We start from the raw sequence: 26652 nt of genomic DNA on the forward strand, positions 1-26652 counted from the left end.
GACTGGTTCCAAATTGGGAAAGGAGTACGTCAAAGCTGTATATTGTCATCCTGCTTATTTAACTTATATGCAGGCTATGTCAGGTGAAATGCCAGGCTGGATGAAGTACAAGCTGGAATCAAGATTGCCGGGAGAAATATTAATAATGTCAGATATGCAGATGACACTACTCTTATAGAAGAAAGTAAAGAAGAACTGAAGAGCCTCTTGATGAGGAGAAAGAGGAGAGTGGAAAAGCTGGTTTAAACCTCAACATTCAAAAAACTAAGATCTTGGCATTTGGTCCTATCACATCATGGCAAATAGATGGGGGAAACAATGGAAACAGTGACAGACTTTATTTTCTTGGGCTCCAAAATCACTGCAGATGGTGACTGCAGCCATGAAATCAAAAGACGCTTGCTCCTTGGAAGAAAAGCTATGACAAACATAGACAGCATATTAAAAAGCCGAGACATTACTTTGCCAACAAAGATCTGTCTAGTCAAATCTATGGTTTTTCCAGTAGTCATGTATGGATGTGACAGTTGGACTGTAAAGAAAGCTGAGCACCGAAGAATTGATTCTTTTGAGCTGTGCAGTTGGAGAAGACTCTTGAGAGTCACTTAGACTGCAAGGAGATCTAACCAGTCCATCCAAAAGGAAATCAGTCCTGAATATTCATTGGAAGGACTGATGCTGAAGTTGAAATTCCACTATTGATGTGAAGTACTGATTCATTTGAAAAGACCCTGATGCTGGGAAAAATTGAAGGCAGGAGGAGGAGGGGACAACAGAGGATGAGATGGTTGGATGGCATCACCGACTCGATGGACATGAGTCTGAGCAAGCTCTGGGAGTTGGTGATGGACAGAGAAGCCTGGTGTGCTGCAGTCCATGGGGTCACAAAGCATCGGCATGACTGAACAACTGAACTGAACTGAACCATTCTCTTCTCCAAGGGATCTTCCCCACCCAAAGATCAAACCTGGGTTTCCAGCACTGCAGGCAGATTCTTTACTGTCTGAGCCACCAGTAAGACCCCAAAATTAATCTATGGCTCCTCCAAAATTTTACAGAATTCTTGGTAAAATCAACACATGGATGACATATGACTATTGGAAATGTTAGATACTACAAAAGTGGGGGGTAGCATAGAAATAGCAAATGAAATACAAAGCTGGGACAACAAACTCATATGCAGGTTATAAGGAAAGTAATTCCAAAAAATACTGCAGACTGGATTTCCCAGGATACAATTTATGAATCAGAGAAGTGCAAATTTTGTAGGCAGTACCTTCAGGATGAAAACCTGGGGAAGGGAAGGGAAGGAAGCAGAAATAGGCAGAGGCGGTAGTCAACATGTGATGCAGTCTCCATGGAAGCTTCAACTTCCAATTTCTTACGGAGCTCTGAGACCAGACTGTGGTGACTATTTATAGTTTTCTGCAGTTGGGACAATGGTATTGACCATTTCCAGCCCCTGGACAGCCCATTGTTACATCTGTATAACCCTAGGAAGGGGCATGACCTTGTGTAAAAATGCCTCTTTTTTAACCCAGGGAATCCCTGAAGGGAATCACAGCTACATTTGGTCTTCCAGCAGCAATGTAAATATCTGAAAGAATAAGTCCTCCAGTCGCATATTAGAAGCAAAATGGCAAATCACAGCACGCATTGCAGAGGTGATATTTGGAGTGAAATTGCTGATCCTTGAAGGAGAAATAATATTTTGAGGGAGGATCATAATAAGTTGAGGGAGGATTTGGGAAGGTATAGAGGGTGTGTTTCAGTCTTTTGTTTGTGAAAGTGTGGACCATTTATTTCTGGAGGCGATGAGGATCAATTGAAAAATATTGAACTAGGATCAACTATGATTAGATCTGCCTTATAGAAACATCATTCTTGTACAAGTGTAGTATGAATAAATAAGGGGATGAAGACTGAGAAGGTAGTTGTGAGGTGGTTATACACGTGTTCTATAGATAGCACACATGTAGACTAAACACACACACTTTATATAGATGGAACGCTTAAAAATGTTTTTGGAAGTATAATTTAGATATGGTGAAATGCACAGATCTAAAAGAGAAGTTGATTTTGAGCAGAGGTTAACACATTACAGCTCTCTGGCCAGCCTCCTGTCTTTATTAATAAAGTTTTATTTAATCACAGCCACATCTTGTTTCTGGATCTTCTATGGCTGCTTCATGCTAGAGTAGCAGAGCTTAGTAGCTGTAGCAGTTAAGTAGTTACAGAAGTAGCATGGTCTGCAAAGCCTAAAATATTCAGTGTTTAACCCCTTAGAAAAAAAGTTTGCAGACCCTTGATCTAGGGTTTACTACTTTCAAGTAATACTGAATCATTTCAAATGTGAAACTCAGTACAGTACATTTTTTCCTTGCCTCATATCCTTTGTGGTATTGTAATCATACATTTTACTTCTACATTTGTTATAAACCCTCTTATTCATTGCTACTATTTTTGTTCTAAGCAATTATCTTCTAAAGAAATTTTAGAAACATTAACAAATATTTCATATTTACTGACACGTTTACCATTTTCAGCATTTGTTTCTTCATGTGATTTCAGCATGGCCAGTTTTCCCTGCAGCTGAAAAATTTCCATTTCTTATACAACATGCCTATTGATGATGAATTTTCTCAGTGTTTGTCCTAAGTATCGTTATTTTGCTTTCGTGTTTGAAGGATATTTTTGCTAGATGTATAATTTTACACTGACACCTTCTTTTTCTTTTCTTTTCATCACTTCCTTTCTTTGTTCACTGGCTTGCACTGCCATTATTGAGATGTTATTTCCCTCTGAGCACTTTTAAGATTTTCCCTTTGGCATGTTTTTTTGAGCAATTATTCATGGTGTGCCTTGGTGTATTTTTCTTTGTGTTTACTCTTCTTGGTCTTTAGTGAATTTCTCAGATATTTGGGCTTGTATTTTTCAACTATTATTTCCTCAAATGTATTTTTTTTTCTGCCTCAGTCTCTACCCTTTCTGCTTTTCATACTCCATTTGCATGATTGTTAAGACATTTAATGTCATCCTACAGGTTATTGGACTACTGTTTGTTATTAAGCCATATTACCCACTGTGAGCTTAGGCCTGAATGGTTTATCGGACCCTGTATTTGAGTACACTACTATTTTCTTCTCAGTTTGGTGGTGCTAGTGGTCAAGAATCTGCCAGTGCAGGAGACATAAGAGACATGGGTTTGATCCCTGGGTTGGGAAGATCCCCTGGAGAAGGAAATGACAACCCACTCCAGTATTCTTGCCTGGAGAATCCCATGGACGGAGGAGCCTGGTGGGCTACTGTCCATGGGGTGCAGAGAGTCAGACAGGACTGAAGGGGCTTAGCACACACTATTTTCTTCTCAGTTTCTTTTTTTTTTTATTATTATTATTATTTTTTTTTTCCAGTGGGTTTTGTCATACATTGATATGAATCAGCCATGGATTTACATATCTGCTGTTGAGCCCATTCAGTCAATGTTTTATTTCAGATATAATCTCTAGTCCAAAAGCTCCCATGTTGTTTTCCTTTGTTGTTTCTTTTCTCCATTAAGGTTTCATATTTGTTTCTTCAATATTTGTATGTTCTTGTTCAAATAACACAACTAATTTATAATCTCTCTTGGAAAGTCATGGTCTGTTAATTTCATCATCTGTGTCTATTACCACTAACTGACTTTTGTCTGGTTATGAGTCATATTTTACTGCTTACCCACATATCTGATATTAAAAAAAAGTTTGTGCTGGATATTATGGCTTCTATGTTGTTGAGTTTCTTTCATATTTTCATGAAAGTCTCATGAAAAATAAACTTCCAGTCTTCCATAATGGAGTGTTGAATTTCATTCCACCAAGGGGTTAATTCATTTGTGGATCAGCATGATCTTTATTCAGACTTTTTACCAACCTTTTTTTCAGATGTGTTCAGAGTAGGATTAGAATTAGAATCCTTATTTTACGATAAAATTATTCTACTCCCTTTCTGAGATCACCAGTGAATGCCTAGGGTTGTTCAAGTTCTCTCAATCTTGTCCAGTCTGAAATCAAACTACTCCCAGGACTGTGCATCTTCTGGCTATTGTTCATTTCAGGTCTCACTTCACTTTGTCTTGTCAAGTCTTGGTCTGCAAATACACAGCTTAGCATTCATCCAAAGTCTGAACTGAAGATACTCACTGGAGACCCTATGGGCATTCCCAAAGTTCCTTCTCCTCACATCTGCCCCTTCCCTGATACTCTGCCTACGAATTTTGTATTCCTTGAGAGCTGTGATTCTGCTCTGTCTTCAAGTCAGTGATGCTGCTGTGTCTGTTCAGAATTTTCTTTTATGCCATGATCTGGAAAGTGAACCATGCAGAAAGCCAGGAAGCTGGCAGGGCTCATTTCATTTGTGTATCTTATCTCATGAATCAGAGTCCAATATGGTGTATTGTCTAATATCTTAAAAGTATAATCCTATACATTTTGTCAGGTTTGTAATTCATTGTGGTGGGAGAGGTATTCTATCATAGTTGAGAGCAGAAATAAGCCCTGTAAATATCATTATATGAATGATATATCACTGATGATTTGCAAAATGATCTTTATTAGCATAGACTTCATAAAATAAATTATTTTACTGTCAGCTTTTAAATTCCTTATTTGAAAAGTGAGGCATATGTTCTCATATACTGTGCATTGGATAATTTGTTGAATATTTTCCTATTATTTGCTACCATTAGTAATCAAACTCACTCAAAAAATTATATTGCTTCTTAGAACTAAGCATCATGCCATATTTTATGTAATCTATTTATGTGCAATCATAGTTGTTTCACATACTGTTATAAATTAGGAGTCTTTTTGTTCTATGTTAGTGCCATTTCTCTCATGGATATTTTCACATTCTTACTCTTTGCCAGTCATTTATTTTGTTTTACCAAAAGAAGCTTCACTTCATTTAGTGACTCAAATTATTTTCCTAGAAATGTGTTTATCTAGAGTCATTGGTTGTATAGCTCTAAGAGTTAGTGAACATATTGACTAATTTACTATATATCTTAGGTCTCAGGAGTGGATGTAAGATTAGGCTTCATCTTGAGAGCTAGTAGTGTTCTTTCAACTCTGAACTTTCTAAAATAAAAATATATTTTAGAGTTGTGTATAGTTGCATTTTGTTTCGTTTATGATCTGCTTAAAGATAAATCCTTTCATGAGGAAATATTAGATGGCTACATATCTTTTCCTAGTGATTTTTAGTTGAAGAATTCATGGTAAATTGATCAAGCCTCAGCCAATTAGAGTTTGACATGTACTAATAAGATCTAATTGAGGAATTATGAAGACATTTGCTCAGGAGAAAATGAGCACATAATTACACCATAAAGAGGTCAGAGTGTCAATGTTACCCTGCTAGAAGAATATTAGTTGAAATCCCCGTGGCATCTATAAAGGATGCTTAATAATGTATTTGTGAAATATAGTACTTCCAACGCCAATTAAAAGATGTAGAATGATCCATTGTCAATTGTAGAAGTTCAACATTAAATACCTATTTCCCTCCTCTTGTCTCTACCTTATTCAGGTGCTGGGGGATGGTCTCCGTCAGACAGTGACCATTATCAGTGGCTTCAGGTTAACTTTGGCAATCGGAAGCAGATCAGTGCCATAGCGACTCAAGGAAGATACAGCAGCTCAGACTGGGTGACCCAATATCGCATGCTCTACAGTGACACTGGGAGAAACTGGAAACCCTACCATCAAGATGGGAATATCTGGGTGAGTCACTGTCAGAAAAAGACACAGAACTGAGTTTGCAGATATCTGAAAATGGTAGTGGATTCTGGTGTGTTCTTTGGCTGAGGAGTAGCTATCTGACTCCTCCCATCCCTAGTGCAGTCTGGGGAAGGGCTTGGGAGTGAAGTGGTTGGAGATTGATCTTGCTATTTTAGGTATCCTTGTGTGTGTGTCCTCTGGTACTTGCTGAGAGAGAAAAGAAATGTGAGCTAAGCAAGAGAAGATGGGAAAATGAATCCAAACCCAGTATGCCCTACCCTGCCCCACCCCAAGCCTTTTCTTAGTGATGAAAAACCTTTATCTTGCAAAGTCAATGCAATGGGTGTCTCCTTCCCCAACCTCTGCTGTATTTCACAGACAATACGACCACGCAATAAAACTATTTTGAAACCTGAAAAAAAGAAAATAGGTAAATAATTCAATAATGATAGAACACTAGATTTCTTTAAGCACAGTGTTTCAAGTAACTGTATTTTAGTTTGTAGCACAGATCTGCAGTGGTACAAATTATGCAAATTCTGAACTGAGAATTAAATAAATAGAGGAAAAAAACAAAAACTCTTACTTGCCTCTGTCTACTGAAAAAGATGCACTATTTGAGAGCTGCGAGTTAAGTTTTGTTTGGAGCAAAATGAGGCTCCAGCCTGGGAGCCTCAGATAGCACCTCAGCATCTCAGATAGCTTTGAGAGACTGCTCAAAGAGGCAGTGGGGGAAGGTCAATCTATTAGATTTTGGTGAAGGGGGAATTCAATACAATTAAGCGCTCATTTTACAAAAGGTTTTCTGCTAGTCTCGAGGAGCCGATGTCCTCATGAAGGGGTTTAGTACCACTCCTTAACTACCAACCATATGTATGAAGAGGCAAATAAGGTAGAAAAATAGTTTTAAAGAAAAAGCAAATAGAAGACCAGCCTTAGCTTTGGAGTACATTAGACACCATGGTGAGCATCCCCTTCACAATTTTAAATATTTTAAAATATTACTAGTCCTCTCTCTAAGGTGTGTGCACTTGTCTGTATTTATGTGTTAAAAACCACCAAGAAGCTGTTTATTCCTACATTCTTGTTGGTTGAAGAATGTTTCTATCCAAGGCTGCAGTTTCTATCCAAGGCTTAGGGCAACCAGTCTCAATCTGGGCTACCCTTTTGAGTTGCCTGAGAAGAATTTAAAGCATATGAATGCCAGGCCCACCCAGGCAAATTAAATTAGAATCATGTAAGTAGAATTTTATATTAATGACTCTGATATTTTTTACTTCAATTTGAGTAAAATGTTGAAATTATGAAGAAATAATTTAGAGGAGTAGGAGCAGTGATATAGGAAAGAAAATACTCATAATGGTAGTTTAAACCCCTATTACAGATCTGTAGGCATTTAATTTTATTTTTTTTTTATTCTGAGAAAAAAAAGGTAGTTTGATCCATTTACTCTTAAAGCTATATTAATTAAATTGGAAAGTTTTGTGTATTCAATCAAATATTCACAACATACAAATTAATTATATATGTTATAAAATACTAAATGTTAAGGGATATATTTTAATTTTTTTAAAAGGCAGTCATAACCAAAATCAAGTAAAGCCATCAATAAGAAAAGAAAATTGAGGAGATGGAGGAGGAGGAGGAGAAATGGGAGGAATATGTTTTTAATTTATGTATTAGGCAGAATTCTGGGGATTTTTGACCTGATCAGGGCCCACTTCCAGAAAGGTTATAGCTTAAAACTCTTAAGTAATTTTTGTGAGCAGGCAGAGTTTAGTGCTCTGAACTTGAGTAGGTGGTCATTTCCATAGCAGTTGTCCATGATCATAATTGTCATGTGAAATAAGGATATAATACTCTGATAATAAAACATACATATGCCAGAGTAGTCCTTTAGAAATAAGTTCTATTAAGCTTTGATCGCTTGGCAAGAACATTTGTATTTTGGGATGTGTAAATTGTAGGAAGCAAGTAGGAAGGAAAATTTCGCTTCATGGAAAGTCTTCATCTCACAATTAAGCTAAGTTTAAGTATCAGGCATAATTTATATATATAAAAACAGTGGTTTTCAACCCTGGATACACAATGGAATATCCTATAAAGCTTTAAAACATGGATGTTTGGGTCTCATTTCCAGAGATTTGGAATTGATAGTCTAAGATGAAACCTAGGCATTGAGATTTTAAAGCTCCCCCAGTCATTCTAATGTATAGTTAGCACTGAGAACCCTATTGTAGATTGGTTTTCAGCCTGTAGGTAAGATGGGTATGAAGGTCTTTCCTATAACTCGAATGGTTATGGGAAAGAATCTGCCTATAATCTGCCTACCATCTGCGATGGTAAAGAATCTGCCTGTAATGCAGGAGACCCAGGTTCAATCCTTAGGTCGAGAAGAGGATCTCTAGAGAAGGGAATGGCAGTCCACTCCAGTATTCTTGTCTGGAGATTCCCATGGACAGAGGAGCCAGACAGGCTACAGTCTGTGGGATTGCAAAGAGTCTAAGTGACTAACACTACTACTACCAAATGGGCATGTAGAAGGTCGATTGTGAAAAACAATGGTAAAACAGAAAATTAGAAAGGATCTTCCTTAAAGTTGAGCAGAAAGAGATACTGACTGGGTGACTAAACAAACAACAGACCAACTAACTGGGCATAGACACGTAAGGCTCACATCACAAGCTCTTCCAGTAGAACAATCATTATTTTCTCTCTAAAATGCAGTTATTTGAAGAGCTACAGCCAGACTCCAAACTATCTTTCAGATTTCTGTTTCTATAAAGTTTTCTTTCCAAAATTGAGAGACTGTTAAATCCTCTCCTTTCATAATGGGCTAGTTAAGTTTAGTTCAGTTCAGTGCCTCGGTTGTGTCTAACTCTTTGCAACTCCATGGACTGCAGCACACCAGGCTTCCCTGTCCATCACCAACTCCCAGAGCTTGCTCAAACTCATGTCCATTTGGTAGGTGATGCCATCCAACCATCTCATCCTCTGTTGTCCCCTTCTCCTCCCACCTTCAGTCTTTCCCAGCACCAGGGACTTTTCAAATGAGTCAGTTCTTCACATCAGGTGGCCAAAGTATTGGAGTTTGATCTTCAACATCAGTCGTTCAAATGAATATTTAGGACTGATTTCCTTTAGGATTGACTGGTTGAATCTCCTTGCAGTCCAAGGGGCTCTTAAAGAGTTTTCTCCAAACCACAATTCAAAAGCATCAATCCTTAGGTGCTCAGCTTTGTTTATAGTCCAACTCTCACATTCATACATGACTACTGGAAAAGCCATAGCTTTGTCTAGACAGATCTTTCTTGGCAGGGTAATGTCTCTCCTTGTTAATATGCTGTATACGTTGGTCTTAGCTTTTCTTCCAAGGAGCAAGCATCTTTTGATTTCATGGCAACGGTCACCATTTGCAGTGATTTTGGAGCCCAAGAAAATAAAGCCTGTCACTGTTCCCATTGTTTCCCCACCTATTTGCCATGAAGTGATGGTGACCAGACCACATATTAAAAAGCAGAGACATTCCTTTGCCAACAAAGGTCCATCTAATCAAAGCTATGGTTTTTTCAGTAGTCATGCATGGATGTGAGAGTTGGACTATAAAGAAAGCTGAGTCCTGAAGAATTGAAGCTTTTGAACTGTGGTGTTGGAGAAGACTCTTGAGAGTCACTTGAACTGCAAGGAGATCCAACTGGTCAATCCTAAAGGACATCAGTCCTGAATATTCATTGGAAGGACTGATGCTGAAGCTGAAACTCCAATACTTTGGCCACCTGATGCGAAGAACTGACTCATTTGAAAAGACCCTGATGCTGAGAAAGACTGAAGAAGGGAGGAGAAGGGGGTGACAGAAGCTGACATGGTTGGATGGCACCACTGACTCAATAGGCATGAGTTTGAGTAAACTCCAGGAGTTGGTGATGGACACGGAGGTCTGGAGTGCTGCAGTCCATGGGGTCACAAAGAGTCAGACATGACCGAGCAACTGAACTGAACTGAATTGATGGAACTGGATACCATTATCTTAGTTTTCTGAATGTTGAGGTTTAAGCCAGCTTTTTCACTCTCCTCTTTCACTTTCATCAAGAGGCTCTTTAGTTCTTTGCTTTCTGCCATAAGGGTGGTATCATCTGCATATCTGAGGTTATTGATATTTCTCCCAGCAATCTTGATTCCAGCTTGTGCTTCATCCATCCTGGCATTTCACATGATGTACCCTGCATATGAGTTAAATAAGCAGGGTGACAATATACAGCCTTGATGAACTCCTTTCCCAATTTGGGACCAGTCTGTTGTTTCATGTCCAGTTCTAGCTGCTACTTCCTACCTGCATACAGATTTCTCAAGAGGCAGGTCGGGTGGTCTGGTTTTCCCATCTCTTGAAGAGTTTTCCGCAGTTTGTTGTGATCCACACAGTCAAAGACTTTGGCATAGTCAATAAAGCAGAAGTAGATGTTTTTCTGGAACTCTTTTGCTTTTTCAATGATCCAACAGATGTTGGCAATCTGATCTCTGGTTCCTCTTCCTTTTCTAAATCCACCTTGAACATCTGGAAGTTCATGGTTCACGTACTCTCCACTGACTTGGAGAATTTTGTGCATTACTTTGCTAGGGGATGAGATGATTGCAACTGTGAAGTAGTTTGAGCATTCTTTGGCATTGCTTTTCTTTGGGATTGGAATGAAAACTAACCTTTCCCAGTCCTGTGGCCACTGCTGAGTTTTCCAAATTTGCTGGCATATTGAGTGCAGCACTTTCACAGCGTCATCTTTCAGGATTTGAAATAGCTCAACTGGAATTCCATCACCTCCACTAGTTTTGTTCATAGTGATGCTTATAATTCACTCAGACAGTTTATCAAGATGGCTGCACTAAATATGTCTGCTCTAATGATGGCTGCTTATAAAGATGGGTGCTTATAAAGTTGGCTGCCCTCAAGATGATTGCTAAAATGCAGCGACATTAGGACTTCATTTACCAGATTATTAGCAGTAAGTGTGTGCTTAGTCACTCAGTCATGTCCGACTCTCTGTGGCCCCATGTACTGTAGCCTAACAGGCTCCTCTGTCCGTGGAATTTTCGAGGCAAGCATACTGGAGCAGATTGCCATTTCCTGCTCCAGGGAATCTTCCCGACCCAAGGATTGAATCCATGTCTCTCATGTCTCCAGCATTCACAGATCTAGCACCACCTGGGAAACCCACTGAGCAGTAAGGGAGGGTCTCGTTTTGACTAAATACAGAGACGTGAGTTCAGAGAACTAAGAAGGGTGACATTTTCCAGCATGACTTGGACTTTTCTGGTTTATATAAAATGCCAGAGGTTGAGTCAGGGAGACAAGGTCGTTCAGTGAAAAATATCACAAATTGTGAAGGTAAGCTATTAATACTTCTACACAGAGGACTCGCAATTTTTTCTGATGGTGATCAAGGGTGTATTTCTATAGTTTTTTGCTTTTCTGATGTTTATGTTTGTTGCTTCCTTTCAAATCATGTACTTCTCGTTAAAACTAAGAACGTGATAAGCAATGAATGATTATTTCTAGATAAAACTATGGTGAGTTAATTATAAAATTTTATAAATCAAAACAAATTTGAGACACAAGTTAAATGTTGCAAAATATACTTAAATGCCAATGAACCTGCAATAGAATTTACGGTACTTTAATAATAAGGAATTCCTGGGTGGTCCAGTGGTTAGGACTCCACTTCAACTACTGAGGACCCCAGTTCAATCCCTGATTGGGGGGCTAAAATCCCACAGGAATCAAAGCATGGCCAATAAAACCCAAAAAATCTCTGAAGTGTTTTATTCCTTGATAATGTGAAAAATAGTCCATTGCTTTGGTGTTTTATAAAAGAGATAAAATTCATCGTTTCTTAAAAGTTCTTGAGTGCTTTTGAACTTATGTCTTAACATGCATTAAGTAATTAAAGTTTAGCACTTACGATCTCAACCAAAAATATGCTTGACTTAAATTTATTACCAGGTGAGCCACAAAGGGAAGCCCAAGAATACTGGATTGTGTAGCCTATCCCTTCTTCAGGGGATCTTCCCAACTCAGAAATTGAAACAGGGTCTCCTGCATTGAAGGCAGATTCTTTACCAACTGAGCTATCAGGGAAGCCTTAAATTGATTAAAAATGGTAATTAGATATCTCTTTTAATCTAACTGTTTAACATAATGTATACTGCAATTAAAAGAGATTTCTCATATAGAGAAGATTGGATGTTTTTTTAATAGAAAACACCTTATCCGATGTAAACTTTCAGAGTAAAAAGATTTCAAAACTGATGAAGTTTTAAGGTTACTTTAACTATCCTTTCCTAAAAAGATTGGTTACCTTAGGACAATGCAGTGTAAATCCATTCAATCAGTTTAATACTGTTTTTAACAAATGTCAGTGGTTATTCTTTCTATGATTGCAGAAACGGACAACCATGACCAATTTTATTATAATATTCTTGTTAAATGCCCATATGGAGATTCTGAATTATTTTATGACCATTTGATGATAATGTTAAAATAAGTGAAGAATTGGTCATGTAAATAAGAAATTACAACAGTCTCACAAGATTTTAAAGTCATCAATCTCATACTGTGGAATGAGAATGATTCTTGAAGAGACTTCTAAAGAGTTTATCTGAATATTTAATACTCAACTATGTGAGTTGCTATTAAATAAATGTGCTAAACTAGTCAAGCCTTCTTATTCCTCTTTGATGATACTAAAGCATTATAGAATCCTTTACACTTGATCCACAATGCCATTTCCTTCTATTTAGAATTTCCTTTCCAATATAAAAGGAAAATATGTGCAGGTTGGTAAAATTGCCAAAGAAAAATTTTCCATTTACATATTCTACAAACTCTAATTTGCATACTTTCCAAGGTATTTTCAGATTTCCTCTGTACAATCTGTTAGAAAGGAAGGATTCTATATAAGCATTTCTTATCAAAAGTCCATTAAACATTACATTCAGTAAGAAATTCCAGCAGGTCTTTCTAAGAAGCTGCATTTAGTTTTGCTTAGGAAATTCTATTACCGGCTTTGAATGTAGATATTTGGGGCCAAAATAGGAAATTGGAGTATTAATAGTGAATGCTTTCTTTACATACTATTACTGTTTTGCAGGATAGTAACATATTACAAATTGACTTGTAGTGTAAACAGTTTTTCTTCCTCTTAAAAAAATGTTTTTTAATGATTAGAAAATGCTCGTATATTCCTAATTATTTTTTTAAAATAGTTTTTGACCCCTTTTGTTAGTAGTATCAGACTAGGATCAGTAATCACTGAATATATTAAATGGAAAGTCCCATAGAACAGAAATGTTTTATTATATTTAAATTGCATGGTTAAATACTTATCAAGGATATAGGAATATGTAAGTTTACATTCTCTAAGCAATATTAAATAGAGTATTAATTTCCTAGATGTGTTAAAAAAAACAATTCAGATCTCTTTGTTCTTACATACTTTCCGTATATATGTGTGTATATGTATATACACATAGACACATAAAACTTAATTGTTTCTAATAACTTTAAAACATTTAAAAAAATCTGAAAAGTAAGTAGTAGTTAGCAGATTGATTTAGTAGATTCTTTGATTTTATGAATATCAAGTCAATAGCTGGAACATGCATTCTCTACTTTTTTATAAAGTCAAATAGTACATCAGCCAAGATTTGCACAATGAAAATTTCCTAAAATATCCTTCTTGATCAGCCTATGTGCTTGGAAAGAGAATACCAAGATATGGATTCCAAAGTTCTGAATTCAAGTATATAGGTTCATTTATTTGGTTTTATAAAATAACAAAAGTCCCTTGTGCCTCAGATTTCTTTTCTGAGAAATGGGAATGATGCCTTTTGGAATATTTAAGTGAAATTATGTAAGAACTTTTGCAAACTATAAGGATTTAGAAATGGGTTATCGATTGCCAATCTTAGAAGCATTTTACAAAACTAGTGTAGTATTTGTATTCAGTGACAATAGTCTATTATAATTTCCAGATTTTTTACTCTCTCTCTTCTTTCCAGATCCAGTTGACCCATTTACTCTTATTCAAGATTTACAATATCAAATTCAAAATTTACAATATTTTTGATGTAAATAGTATGACAAGGTAGGAAGTATAATGTGGACAAATCTCTGGCATGTTTTCCAGTTCACAAGTGGAGTGGCTATTGCTGGGGCTTGTGAGGCATGGCTAACAGACCTCGCTCCAAGCCAAGTGCCCTGGCAGTGCTTGTAACAAATTATTTGTTTCCATAACAATGGCCATGGGTCCAATGAGCCATGTAAGGGGATATTGTTTAAAAACAAATGGATTATTCTGTTCAGTCTTTTCAACCATTTGTTGTAGTGGTTGCACAAATTTTCCAAATCATTTAAAAATCTGTCCCAATTATAATTGTAAAACATAACTGTTTTACATTTCAATAGTATATTTGCATTCTTTTCAAAAAAATCTAGAATTTTTCCTGCATATGACACTGAGGATGACGGCCATCCTCATCACTTGTTTCTATCTCATCCATCAGATAGTATTAATAATGGCCTCTTCTTCATTTAGGACACTAAAGGAATTTTTTTCACCAATGGGTAGGAATTTATCTTGTTTATTTATGTACACACATGCATTGTTGCTGCAATCAGCCATTTGGGGAAATGAACCAGGCAGATATATTCAAAATAATATTATAAATAGTTTATTGAGAAATAAAACATATCAGAGTAATCTGCATTAAACCGTTTCTGAAATGAGCCTTGAAATAAATAGGGTAAGACAGTTTTAGGAATTGTATGGAAGAAAATAATTTCCAAGGTGAGTTTGTAATAGGCTTCTTATTTCTGTGAAATAGATTTTTCTGCTTACACCCCTCTTAGGATGGGTGACATTTTTAAAGTCTCATGAATTTTAATATGTTGAGTGGATATTCCAGATCCTTTTGCATATACTGTAATGCCTCTACTAGTGAATTTTGATCACCTTTCTAAATACACATTTGTACCATGTGTGTTTTAAGAGGTTATGAGATTTTGTCTTGTGTCAATTCATGAGTCACTCACTAGTCTACAGATATGTAGAACCATTATAACTGACATGGTTATTTATATGTTTAATCCCCTCCCCGCCAAATTTAGAAGATAAAGATACTATGTTATTAATAATAGTGAATATATTATTGCCATACAACTGTTAGGAAAAGGAAAATGATATAATCTTATACATTTTCTTACAGGCAATGAAATAACTGTATATAATCCTTCACCATCTAGTATTTTTCATGTATGAGATGAAACAGAATATATGTAATTATGGTTGTAATTTTTTAAAGTGCATTTGATTTCTTGGAGAACTCTCTGAAAGAAGAAATGTTCTCATTAAGCATAAGGACATTCTCAGGTGTTTTATTTTACTCTGGACTGAAATAATGCAGATGCTAATACTTCCTTATCAGATCAAGCTTGGAGTTAGGTGACATGAAGCTAAATGACTCCAGATTTATATAACATATTGATAGGCACCTACAAATACTTTGAATAAATATCAGTTCCTTCACGTAAGATGCATGTCTCTGCTCAAGCGGTAACTTAGTGGATTATAGAGGAACACTAGGATGGGCTTCCCAGGCGGTAGAGTGGTAAAGAATCCATCTGCCAATGCGGGAAATGCAAGAGACATAGGTTTGATCCCTGGGTCTGGAAGATCCCCTGAAGGAGGGAATGCAACTCATTCCAGGATTCTTGCCTTTGAAATTCCATGGACAGAGGAGGCTGGTGGTCTGTAGTCAATGGGGTTGCAAAAGAGTCAGATACACTGAACTCCTGCACTCACACGTGCACACACCCACACACACCCAGGATACCTACAGTGGGGAACTGGGACCACAGGAAGGCACGCTGCTTGTGTGGCTGCAGGCCCCCGAGAAGCAATGAAAATAACAGCTCAATGGTGCATTCTGGAATCAGACCACCCAGGCCAGTCATCATAACTTTACTACATAGAGTTGTGTAACTCTGGGCAGATTCCTTAGACTTTCTGTGCCTAAATTTCCTCATCTGTAAAATGACTAATAACAGTACCTTCTTCACTTACCTCAGTAGTACCTACCTCTATGGCTGTCAGTATTAAATTGATAATCCACATGAAGAGCTTAGAACAATAACTGGCTCATATTAACCCCTTAATTATTATTGAATTTTATGGATTTGTGACTCACAGATATATCACCATAGTATTTTATACTAGATCTGTCCTTGAAATTTCAAAAGAGCCTGTTACTTGCACCTCACAATAGCTTTTCTCTATTAACATATTGGCGTGTATATTATATTATGTCGTGCATCTCAACGTGAAATGACTAATAACTCATTTTTAAGTATAACTGAGCATGTGAATTTATGTCATTTGAATCGTGATCCTATTGCCATATGGAGTCCTGTTCATTGCAGTACAAATTGTGTCTGGACAGATCTTTCACATGTTTGTATTAAGCTTCAGCGAAAATATGACAGTAATGCTTTCCTTAGATTTAGTTTAAAAATTCATTTTTATTAACTTTGGAAATCAAGGAAAATATTTAACTTGTTTTGACTACAGTCCTCCTTCATATCATCTTAGGCTAATTGAAAAGTGGAAAGATAAGCAGACTCCAAAACAGATTTATGAGTATTGGCTGAAACAGTCTGCTGATTATCCATGGAGTTAGAGAGCCCACATAAAGTGTGCAAGCCAGATATGCCAAGATTTCTCTGCAGCAGCATCACCTGGGAATTTGTTAGAAAGGCAGAATCTCAGGAATTCACCACAGATCTTTCAAATCAGAATCTACAGCTTAAAAATATACATGTTAGAAATATGGGATTAACAGATGCACACTGCCATATATATTCATAAAATAGATAAAACCATAAGAATTTATAGGAAGTTATATTCAATAACTTGTAATAACCTATAATGGGAAAGAATTGAAAGGAAAGTATATATGTATATGCATGTGTATATCCAAATCACTTTGCCATACACCTGAAACTAACACAATATTGTAAATAAACTATACTTCAGTTAAAAAAATATCCACAAGTGATTCATATACATACTAAAGATAGTGCTGTTTTCAGTATTTGAGGAGCTCTCATGAGAAAGAGGAATCAGCATTGAATCCTATGTTTCCAAATCAGAAGGCAGAGTTAGAAGAATTAGAATTCTCAGTGCAAATTTCAGACAGACTTGTCATGAAAAGCAAATCAGCTTTGAAAGGTACTTGCTGAGCACCTACTGTTTACTGAAAGTTGGAGATAAATACAATTACTGCCTTCTAGGGCAAAAAAAAAAAAAAAAATCTAGTGGTAATGCTAAATACATAAATTTTAAATTATTTTGAATAACTATATGTGTCCTAACGGGTAGCAGCTTGCACATGTTGTTCTGTGAACACACAGAAAACTGATTCATTAAGAATTGTTGAGGGTCATGGTCAGTAAAGCCGTCTAGGGGAGCTAAGTATTATTGGTTAAGTAGGTAGAAAATTGGTGCTGTGAAGAAAAGTGGGAATGTTATCAGATACAAGCTAGGACTGCTTGCCATATCAGAGGCCAATAAATTGAGAGATGAGCTATTGGAACAAGAAGTGGAGATCTTATTCATAAAGCCAGCAGACCAAGATGATGGATTCAGTTCACTTCAGTCACTCAGTCATGTCCAACTATTTGTGACCCCATGGACTGCAACACACCAGGCTTCCCTGTCCATCACCAACTCCCAGAGCTTGCTCAAACTCATGTCCATTGAGTCGGTGATGCCATCCAACCATCTCATCCCCTTTCCCCTTTTCCTTCTGCCTTCAGTCTTTCCCAGCATCAGGGTCTTTTCCAGTGCATCAGTTCTTCACATCAGGCGGCCGAAGTATTGGAGCTTCAGCTTCAGTATCAGTCCTTCCAATGAATATTCAGGACTGATTTCCCTTAGGATTGACTGGTTGGATCTCCTTGCAGTCCAAGGGACTCTCAAGAGTCTTCTCCAACACCACAGTTCAGAAGCATCAATTCTTTGGTACTCAACTTTCTTTATGGTCCAACTCTTATATCCATAAAGGACTGCTGGAAAAACCACATCTTTGACTATATGGGCCTTTGTCAGCAAAGTAATGTCTCTGCTTTTTAACATGCTGTCTAGGTTGGTTGTAGCTTTCTTCCAAGGAGCAAGCATCTTTTAATTTCATGGCTGCAGTCACCATCTGCTGTGATTTTGAAAGCCAGCAGACCAAGAAGATGATAGACTAGTGTCCCCAAAAGCCATCTTACCCAAGTTAGAATTCAGGCTTCTTTTATGCTAAAAGAGGAAAGGATCCGGTCAATCACTGTAAACTTCTTAGCACTCAAATCCTTTGTTCTGACTGTCCTTGTAGATCAGGTTACTTGTGTTCCCTTAAACATCCAACAAGACAAGTGTTAGTCTCTGTTTCCCAACTTTTTATCTCCTATGAGAGAACTTTTTATCATATGAATGTAAAGTGTTACACCTTTAAAGGTCAAGCCTGGGAGGCAGAGCCTGGAGAATGAGCTTTCATGTATAGTTCATGCGATAGATAACACTCTTTTTAAAAATGCCGAGTCAGCATGACTAAGCACAGAGCTTAGAGCTGAAGGGTATATCCAATATGGCGTCAGGTTTGTTCTCCTCTGTCACAGGAGGTCTTTGCTAGCAGAGACTCTTGTACGGACATAGGTAGAATGGATAGTGAGACACTACATAATCATGGCCCTTTCTCAGTTTTCAGATAAAAAACAAATGAATAAAAAGTAACTTTTTTAAGAATTCTGAAATCATATCCTTTTAAATCAGTAATGTTTAAGTTATGTAATGTGAACTGTCTACCTGTGGGAGAATGCTGGATTTGATGCAGTCCTTCATGGCACATCTCGGGAATACTCTTAGTACTGAGCTCATGGGCAGGCACAGAATAGAAGCTAAAGAGTGTAGAATTGAATTGAAGTACTTCATTCTGAAGGCAAATGGGCTGAAGCTAAAATTCATGATGTTACTTTTATCTGAGTCACAAATCCAGATGTACTGGACCTAATACTCAATATGGAGCCAAAAATCATTTTTGTTTGTTTATTTTAGTAATAAACACCATTGCTATAATGACCATTTGCTTATTTTGACTAAAAGAAAACAATCAGAAATCATATACAATATTTATAGAACAAGATAGCACAGGCTTTGGAGCTGGACTTGAAATATCAGAACCCTGTTCTAGCATTTTGTGACTGAATATTTAATCATATTAATCGACGATTTATGGGCTTTAGTTGCCTTATCTGTCCTTAAGAGTAGTATGATTTAGTTATAATGACAGTAAAAATCACTATAATAACTGTAAATAAAAGCTGGCCATCTTGGGTGACTTTCATATGCTTGTGTCCCTGGTGACCATGAGCATATCTGTATTACTCATGTCACTTATGCACACAATTTTGCCAAGTAACTAATTTAGTCAATGTTGACTTTGAGAAAGTACTAATAGAATGTTAAAATGTCTTGGCAAATACATTTGGTTTGCTTGAATAAACTTGCTTAATTACAGGCTGTATTATCATTCTGGCAGTGAGATGTCGTGTTGATAGGTTGTCTGAACAGTTCACTCAGCATCAATGCCTTTTCAGAAGCCTAGAGAAGGAGAAAAGATGCCCTTCTAGCAAAATTAGTTTGTAGTTACAAAACGAAAAGATTATTTGAAATAAACATCAGCATTTCTTCCATGAACTTCACTGATCTATTTTGATGAGATGGTGGATCAGTTGTATTGCCCTTTAAATGGTTTATAATCATGTTTGTGTGTGTGTGTGTGTGTGTGTGTGTGTAATATATTATATTATTCCAACAGAGAATGAGATGGTTGGATGGCATCACCAATGTGATGGACATGAGTTTGAGTAGGCTTCCAGGGGTTGGTGATGGACAGGGAAGCCTGGTGTGCTGCAATCCATGGGGTCATAAAGAGTCGGACACGACTGAGCAGCAGAACTGAACTGAATCATGCTAATGTGCAGCTTTAGTAAGTGCAATGTATGAAAACACCTTCCTGTGACATAGCAGAATGGTTCAGAAAACTCTATCTGTGCCAATGAATAAATGATAACAGTGAACCAGCATTTTTGAGGTTTATTAAAAAGGTTGCTTTAACTCATTTAATACTCAAAATAACTTAAATGTGATGATGCAGAGTTTATTTACTTATTTTTTTAAATCACAGTTTTTTGATTGTTTGTTTTACATTTGGTCTTTTTTAAAATTTTTTACTTTTAGTTGAAGGATAATTGGTTTACAATATTGTGTTGGTTTCTGCCATGTGTCAACATGAATCAGTCATAATTATACACATGTCCTCTCCCTGTTGAGGGCCTCCTTGGTGGTTCAGATGGTAAAGAATTTGCCTGAAATGTGGGAGATCTGGGTTCAATCTCTGAGTCAGGAAGATCCCCCGGAGAAGGGCATGGATATTCACTCCAGTATTCTTGCCTGAAGATTCCATGGACAGGGGAGTCTGACACGCTACAGTCCATGGGGTCACAAAGCGTTCGACATGACTGAGCAGCTGATGCGTTCACTTTTGCTCCCTCTTGAGCTTCCCTCCTACCTCCTACCCCATCCCACTCCTCTAGCTTGTCACAGAGCCATGGCTTGATTTCACTGAATTATGTAACAAATTCTCACTGGTTCTCTGTTTTTACATATGGTAGTATATATGTTTCCATGCTCCTCTCTCCATACATAGTTTTTATTTTTTTCATGATTGTATTTATTTATTTTTGGATGTGCTGAGTCTCTGTTGCTGTAAGGCATTTCTCAAGTTGTGGCGAGCAGGGGCTACACTTTAGTTGTGGTGCATGTGCTTCTCACTGTTGTGGCTTTTCTTGTTGCAGAGCCTGGGCTCTAGGGTGTTGCAGTAGTTGCAGCATGTAGCCTCAGTAGTTCTGGCTCCCAGTAGTTGTGACACATGAGCTTAGTCGCTCTGCAGCAAGTGGGATCCTCCCAGATCAGGGATGGAATCTGTATCTCCTGCTTTGGTAGCTGGGTTCTGTTACCACTGAGTCACCAAAGAAGCCTAGATTTTATTATTATTAAGCTCATTCTGTAGATGCAAAAATTGAGGATTATAGAAGGTAGTTCATTTCCTGATGTACATGGTGAATTAACATCTGGAACCAGAAACCAGGGTTGTCTAATTTGCCTGTGACCTTCACCACCATGACCCTCCTCAGTTCTTTTTTACACTGCCCACAGGAAGCCAGTTGACTATCACATTTTAACTGTAATGGGCTGTGCAAATATGTGAGGGAATGTTAAACGTACCATTCTATTTCTTTTTATAAAGCCATACCAGTCATATTGGATTAGGCACCAAATCTCCTGAGTATAACCTCATCTTGACTACTTTTGTATGTAACAATTCTATTTTCAAATAAGAGAACATTCTGAGATCCTGGCGGATGTACTATAACATATGAATTGGCGCGGGGGGGGAGGGGTGGGGGTGGCGGGGAGATACAGCCCAACCCATAACACCTAAGTGTTAGAAAAGTATTTTATTAAGTTATGTTACTGAGTCCAAGTCAGATCTACTTGCTGCACAACAGGCCAATAAAATCAGAGATGAGGTGTTGAGGCAAGGAATACTGCTTTATTCAGGAAGCTGGCAGACTGAGAAGATGACAGACTAATGTCTCAAAATAGCCATCTTATCGGAGTCTGGATGCCAGGTTCTTTTATAGAACAGAGAAGTGGGGAGGTGAGGAAATAAAGAGGCCACTAATCTTACAAACATCTTCTAGAATGGCAAGCTTCAAGGAGGGATGTGTTAATCTCTTTCTTCTTATAGCCACCCTCAGGTGAATAGGTACTTTGGTTTAATATTTGGGTAGAGGGTCAGTGTTCCCTGAGGCAGTCCGTTACATATAAACAATATATTTTTAGTGAAAAAAAAAAAAAAAAAGCAATGGGAAGCAAAGGTTAAAAAAAAAGAAAGAAAGAAACAGATCCAACATGGAATCATAATTGGTTCTTCCCTGTAAGAGCTATACCAACAAAACTTAGTTGCTATCACTGTGGTGTTGACAGTGTTGTGTACAGTTTGAAGAGTAGGGGCTGGTTTTATAGAAAGACAGTGACTTCTGAGAGGAATTGTGTGTCTGTCCTCATGAACTCAGAAAATAGACCTGAGTCAAACTATGAGGGTTGAGTGATAACTAATTGTATATGATTCTCTGTATTCAATTATTTACAAGCAAAATTCCAAAGAGAGATTTTTAGAATTATTCCGCTCGTAGGGACCAGATGATTCAAAGATGCTTCTTAAAACCAACCCCTCAACCCACCCCAGGAGAAATATTTGACCTTTAAAAAATGTCCCAGTTTCAAATCTCATATAACACTTTATTCTGAATTAAACACCATGTGACACATGAACATCATTTAATCAACATCGTCTAATTCCTTGAGCTATGTTATTTATTAAGAACTGGACTCTAGAGAACATGCATTCTAAACAATTATAGACATTTCTTCTATCAGCAAAGAAAAGAGCTCTCCTGAAACTAAAACAGTTTCCTCCAGTTGCATCTTGAGATGTAATTATTAATTTCATTTGGAGTATAAGAACATCTATTTGAAAACAACAGGTTTCATTTGATAGCTCTTACAGTATTTTTCAGAGAAGGTTAAGAAACAACACATTCCCCTCATTTCATATATGAAAGCTGAGCTGCCCAGGGCAAAGATATTATTCATCCTATGCACAGAGCAAGCACAATTGTTCATTCCATCCACACAGTGACTGTCCTGCTTGTGTATTTTTCAGTTTTGTTACAGTATACAAAGTGGAAAATAGAGCTGTGTGTGATAGCCTGGAGCAACAGAAAAAGACTGTGAATTTATCATAAAATTATTCAAGCTGTTTACATTTATCCTGGCACAAACTAGTATTTGATAACAGAACTGAAAAAAAGGAGGAGAAATTTCTTGTCTCTTTGAAAGGATTTTCTGATGTGATACCAGAAGATACATACAATTATATTTTTAACAAGACATTATATAAAAAGGTTAGTGTATATTTAACATGGATAATTTGACAGTTTTATTCTTGGAATAGTAATAGATAAGAATATATATTGTACCTTTACTTAAAATAAGCAGTAATGTCAATGTCATTTGTTTTTTAACGTCAAAGACCAAAGAAATAGTATTCAGATAATTATTTTATGTTTAAAGTTGGGGTAAGTGATAATGAAATAATACACACACACACACACACACACACACACACACACATACATGTACTCAACCTACTAAAATAATAGTCTCCCTCAATCATGTGAAATTGGTGGATATTTACTAGAATCAGATCTGTTTATAAACTGATTCTATTGAAGTGCAGAGGTGTTAAGTATTTTGATTAATATCAAGCACCACTTCTAATACTAACTACCGTTCACTGAATACTTACCTGAAAAGTACTTTCTGGGTCAAATTCTATGACAAGATCTGGGATGGTGAGAGACGGAAGTTGGTTCTTGGTTTCTGTGTCCCCTTGTTTTTGCTCTAAGAGGATATAAAGATAGACTATATGCAAGTTCTGAAAGAGGTTTATTTGTCTTGTTAAACATTGAGCCTCACAAACTAGGACAGTGCCTTGCACATTGAATGTGCTCAGTAAATGTTTGATAACAGATTGACTGAATAATGGAATTTGATGGACATTTGTGTAGGTAGTTATACAGCCCTATAGGCATTGTACAGGACTTCCCAGGTGGTGCAGCTATAAAGAATCCTCCTGCTGATGCATGAGTTTGACCCCTACATCAGAAAGATCTCCTGAAGTGGGAAATGGCAACCTGCTCCAGTATTCTTGCCTGGAAAATTCCATGGACAGAGGAGCCTGCCAGGCTACAGTCCGTGGGATCTCAGAGAGTCAAACATGACTGAGTGACTGAGCACACACAGGTAGTTGTAATTAGTCACACATTTCATAAAGAATCATGTAAATTTTCTTAATTTGCATTTATCTATGAATACTGACAAATGTTGCACACACCTACACCTATTGAAAGGAGCAAAGTGTCTAAACTCCCATTTGTGGGAACATGGGAAAAGCTCAAAAGTTTCATATGGGAGAACATATAGCAAAAGTCACAGTAGCAAATAGCTATGAGGAAAGGCCGGGAGTGCGGATCAGGGCAGCAAAGTATACCTGCGCCCTAGACCTGGAGGCAGCTCGGGGCTGCCGACTGAGATATCAAGAGCTAATGCTAAATGCAATCATATGTGGCCAACTTGAATCTGAGCTGGACCCTGAGTCAGTACAGAGAACCTGGTCACAGTAGAAAGAGGTTTCTGATCTCACAAAAGCTGGGTGCAGGAAAGCAATACAGTCTGTACAAAGGGACTACACATGACATAAAAGAATATATTACATATTTTATGTTTCCATTTGTACAAAGCACACAGGCAGTTAAAGCTTATGCTCTAAGCGGTCTGGATAATGGTTTTATTTGCAAGAGGGTATGGTTGGAAGGGAGTAGGTACAAAGGGAGACTTTGTGTTGATAATTGTTTGTCCCGTGATTCAGGGTGGTGTTGCCCTTGTGAAAATTCATCAAGCTATAAATTGACGTGCACTTTCTTTGTGTATGTTGAAATTCAGTAATAAGTTGTGGAAGACAGTTTTATCAGATTTGAAATGGAGATCCAGTTCTGAGAAGAGAATCATAATTGCTCTCCAGTACTTCTCTGTAGGAGAAGACCAGTGGTCCAGGCAAAAGGGAACAACCAGGGGACTTAGCAAAGCGTTCAAAGCCTATTTGAAACCCATGGCAGGATTATTTTAGTCTTTCTGTCAGTTCAATGTTTATATGAATACATGGGGCTCTATTCACATATAACACATGGGTACCTGGTACATCACAATCTCGTACTTGCTAATGAAGAGCATATTTCTAAAGCATTGTCATGTCTGGCTCTCATTGCCTCTGGCTTGAACAAAGATGAGCGCATATAAAACAGACATCGTTATGTGCAGCCATTGTGCATAGGATCTGGCAATTAAGCCAGTCTTTGCCTACTCCTACGTTAGTTTTTTCCTGCTTGTAAGATGAATGCCTAAACCTACTAAATTTAATTCAATTTTACACTTATAACTGTCATCTATGTATGATGGATGTTAACAGTTACAGAGAAAGTTTCCATATCTAAAATGTCTCCCCAATTAAAACTGAGGAAATGTAGAAATGGAGGCAAAAATTATGAATAGAGAGCTCACACAATAGGTATAAAAGCATTCACTCTTCCACCCATCCATCTCACTTCTGGGATTTTACCGTAAAAATACAGTTACAATATTATGAAAACTCATATACATGAGGTCATTCATTGCAGCATTATTTGAAATGACAGAATATTTGAAACTACATATATGACCAAATACAGGAGACTGATTGAGTAAACTTGGCTATATTCTCAAAATGGATACACTGAGACTTTAAAGGACATTGAGAAATATCACTAAGGGTTGATACAGAGTAGGTTTCCTGGATATACTGTTCACTGTAAAAAAGAAAAATGCAAAGAGAATTTATTATGTACTAACTTTTGTGTGTAAGAAATGGAGCACATATATGTGGTTGAAGTAATTCTGAAAATATTTGAATATATCGTGGATGGAGCAAATGAGTAAGTATGTTAGTGGTTTTTGGAAGTCATGGTTCTCACTATGAAGAAAGTAAGAAATAAATAAGGAATGGAAGAAAACAAAAAAGAGTCCCATTTAAAAATTCATGGACATACATATTTATATCTACTATTTACATATATGTATATACATACTTGCAATACGGGCTTCCCTGGTGGCTCAATATCTGCCTGAAATGCAGGAGACCTAGCTTCAATTCTTAGGTTAGGAAGATCCCCTAGAGAAGGGAATGGCAACCCACTCCAATATTCTTGCCTAGACAACTCCATGGACAGAGGAGCCTGGCGAACTATTGGAGACTCAAAGAATTGGACACAACTGAGCAATTAACACTTTCACACTTTATATATTTATAAATATATATGTTTATATTTCCTAGCTATGAATATTGAAAGGATCTAGAAACAAAGACATTCCAGTAATGATAAGCATACCTAGTGCAGACCTTAGTTACTAATACCATTATTCTCTAAAAGGAATCATCTTGGAGAAATTATATAAGATTTTGGCCAGATAACATGCAATTTGAGTTTTAAATATCTTTTTATGTAATAATGAAAAAAAAATGATGATTACGGACAAAAAGACAGTAGGCTCAGCTTGAAAAAAACTTATATTGGCTAAAACCATTAGAGCACAAAAATAATTAAGGACCATAATGGATTACAAACCTCTAGAAAAATTAATGCAAATTCTTAAGACTGTAGAGAAGAGAGATAAATTAGGCAGAAAGATAGATAACTTTAGTCACCAGGTCATGTCTGACTTTATTTTTTCAATTAGAGGATAGTTACTTTACAATCACAACAAACTGTGGAAAAATTTTAAAGAGATGGTAATACCAGACCACCTTATCTGTCTCCTGAGAAATTTGTATGTAGGTCAAGAAGCAACAGTTAGAACCGGACATGGAACAATGGACTGGTTCTAAATTGGGAAAGGAGTACGTCAGGGCTGTATATTGTCACCCTGCTTATTTAACTTATATGCAGGGTACATCATGAGAAATGCTAAGCTAGAGGAAACACAAATTGGAATCAAGATTTCCAGGAGAATATCAATAACATCAGGTATACAGATGACACCACCCTTATGGCAGAAAGGGAAGAGGAACTAAAGACCCTCTTAAA

The 26652-nt window shown here is 37.1% G+C and overlaps 1 protein-coding gene across 1 annotated transcript in view; it reads left to right on the top strand.

Annotated features, from left to right (window-relative positions):
- The window catches only part of CNTNAP2 (contactin associated protein 2), a 2213955-nt gene that overhangs the window by 722001 nt on the left and 1465302 nt on the right, over positions 1-26652 (top strand). The window contains exon 4 of the mRNA XM_061165994.1: positions 5569-5762. Within this exon, the coding sequence (XP_061021977.1) occupies positions 5569-5762 (194 nt within the window). The remainder of the gene's footprint in view (positions 1-5568; positions 5763-26652) is intronic.

This window comes from Dama dama, chromosome 18 (assembly GCF_033118175.1).
Source record: "Dama dama isolate Ldn47 chromosome 18, ASM3311817v1, whole genome shotgun sequence".
NCBI classification, from domain to species: domain Eukaryota; kingdom Metazoa; phylum Chordata; class Mammalia; order Artiodactyla; family Cervidae; genus Dama; species Dama dama.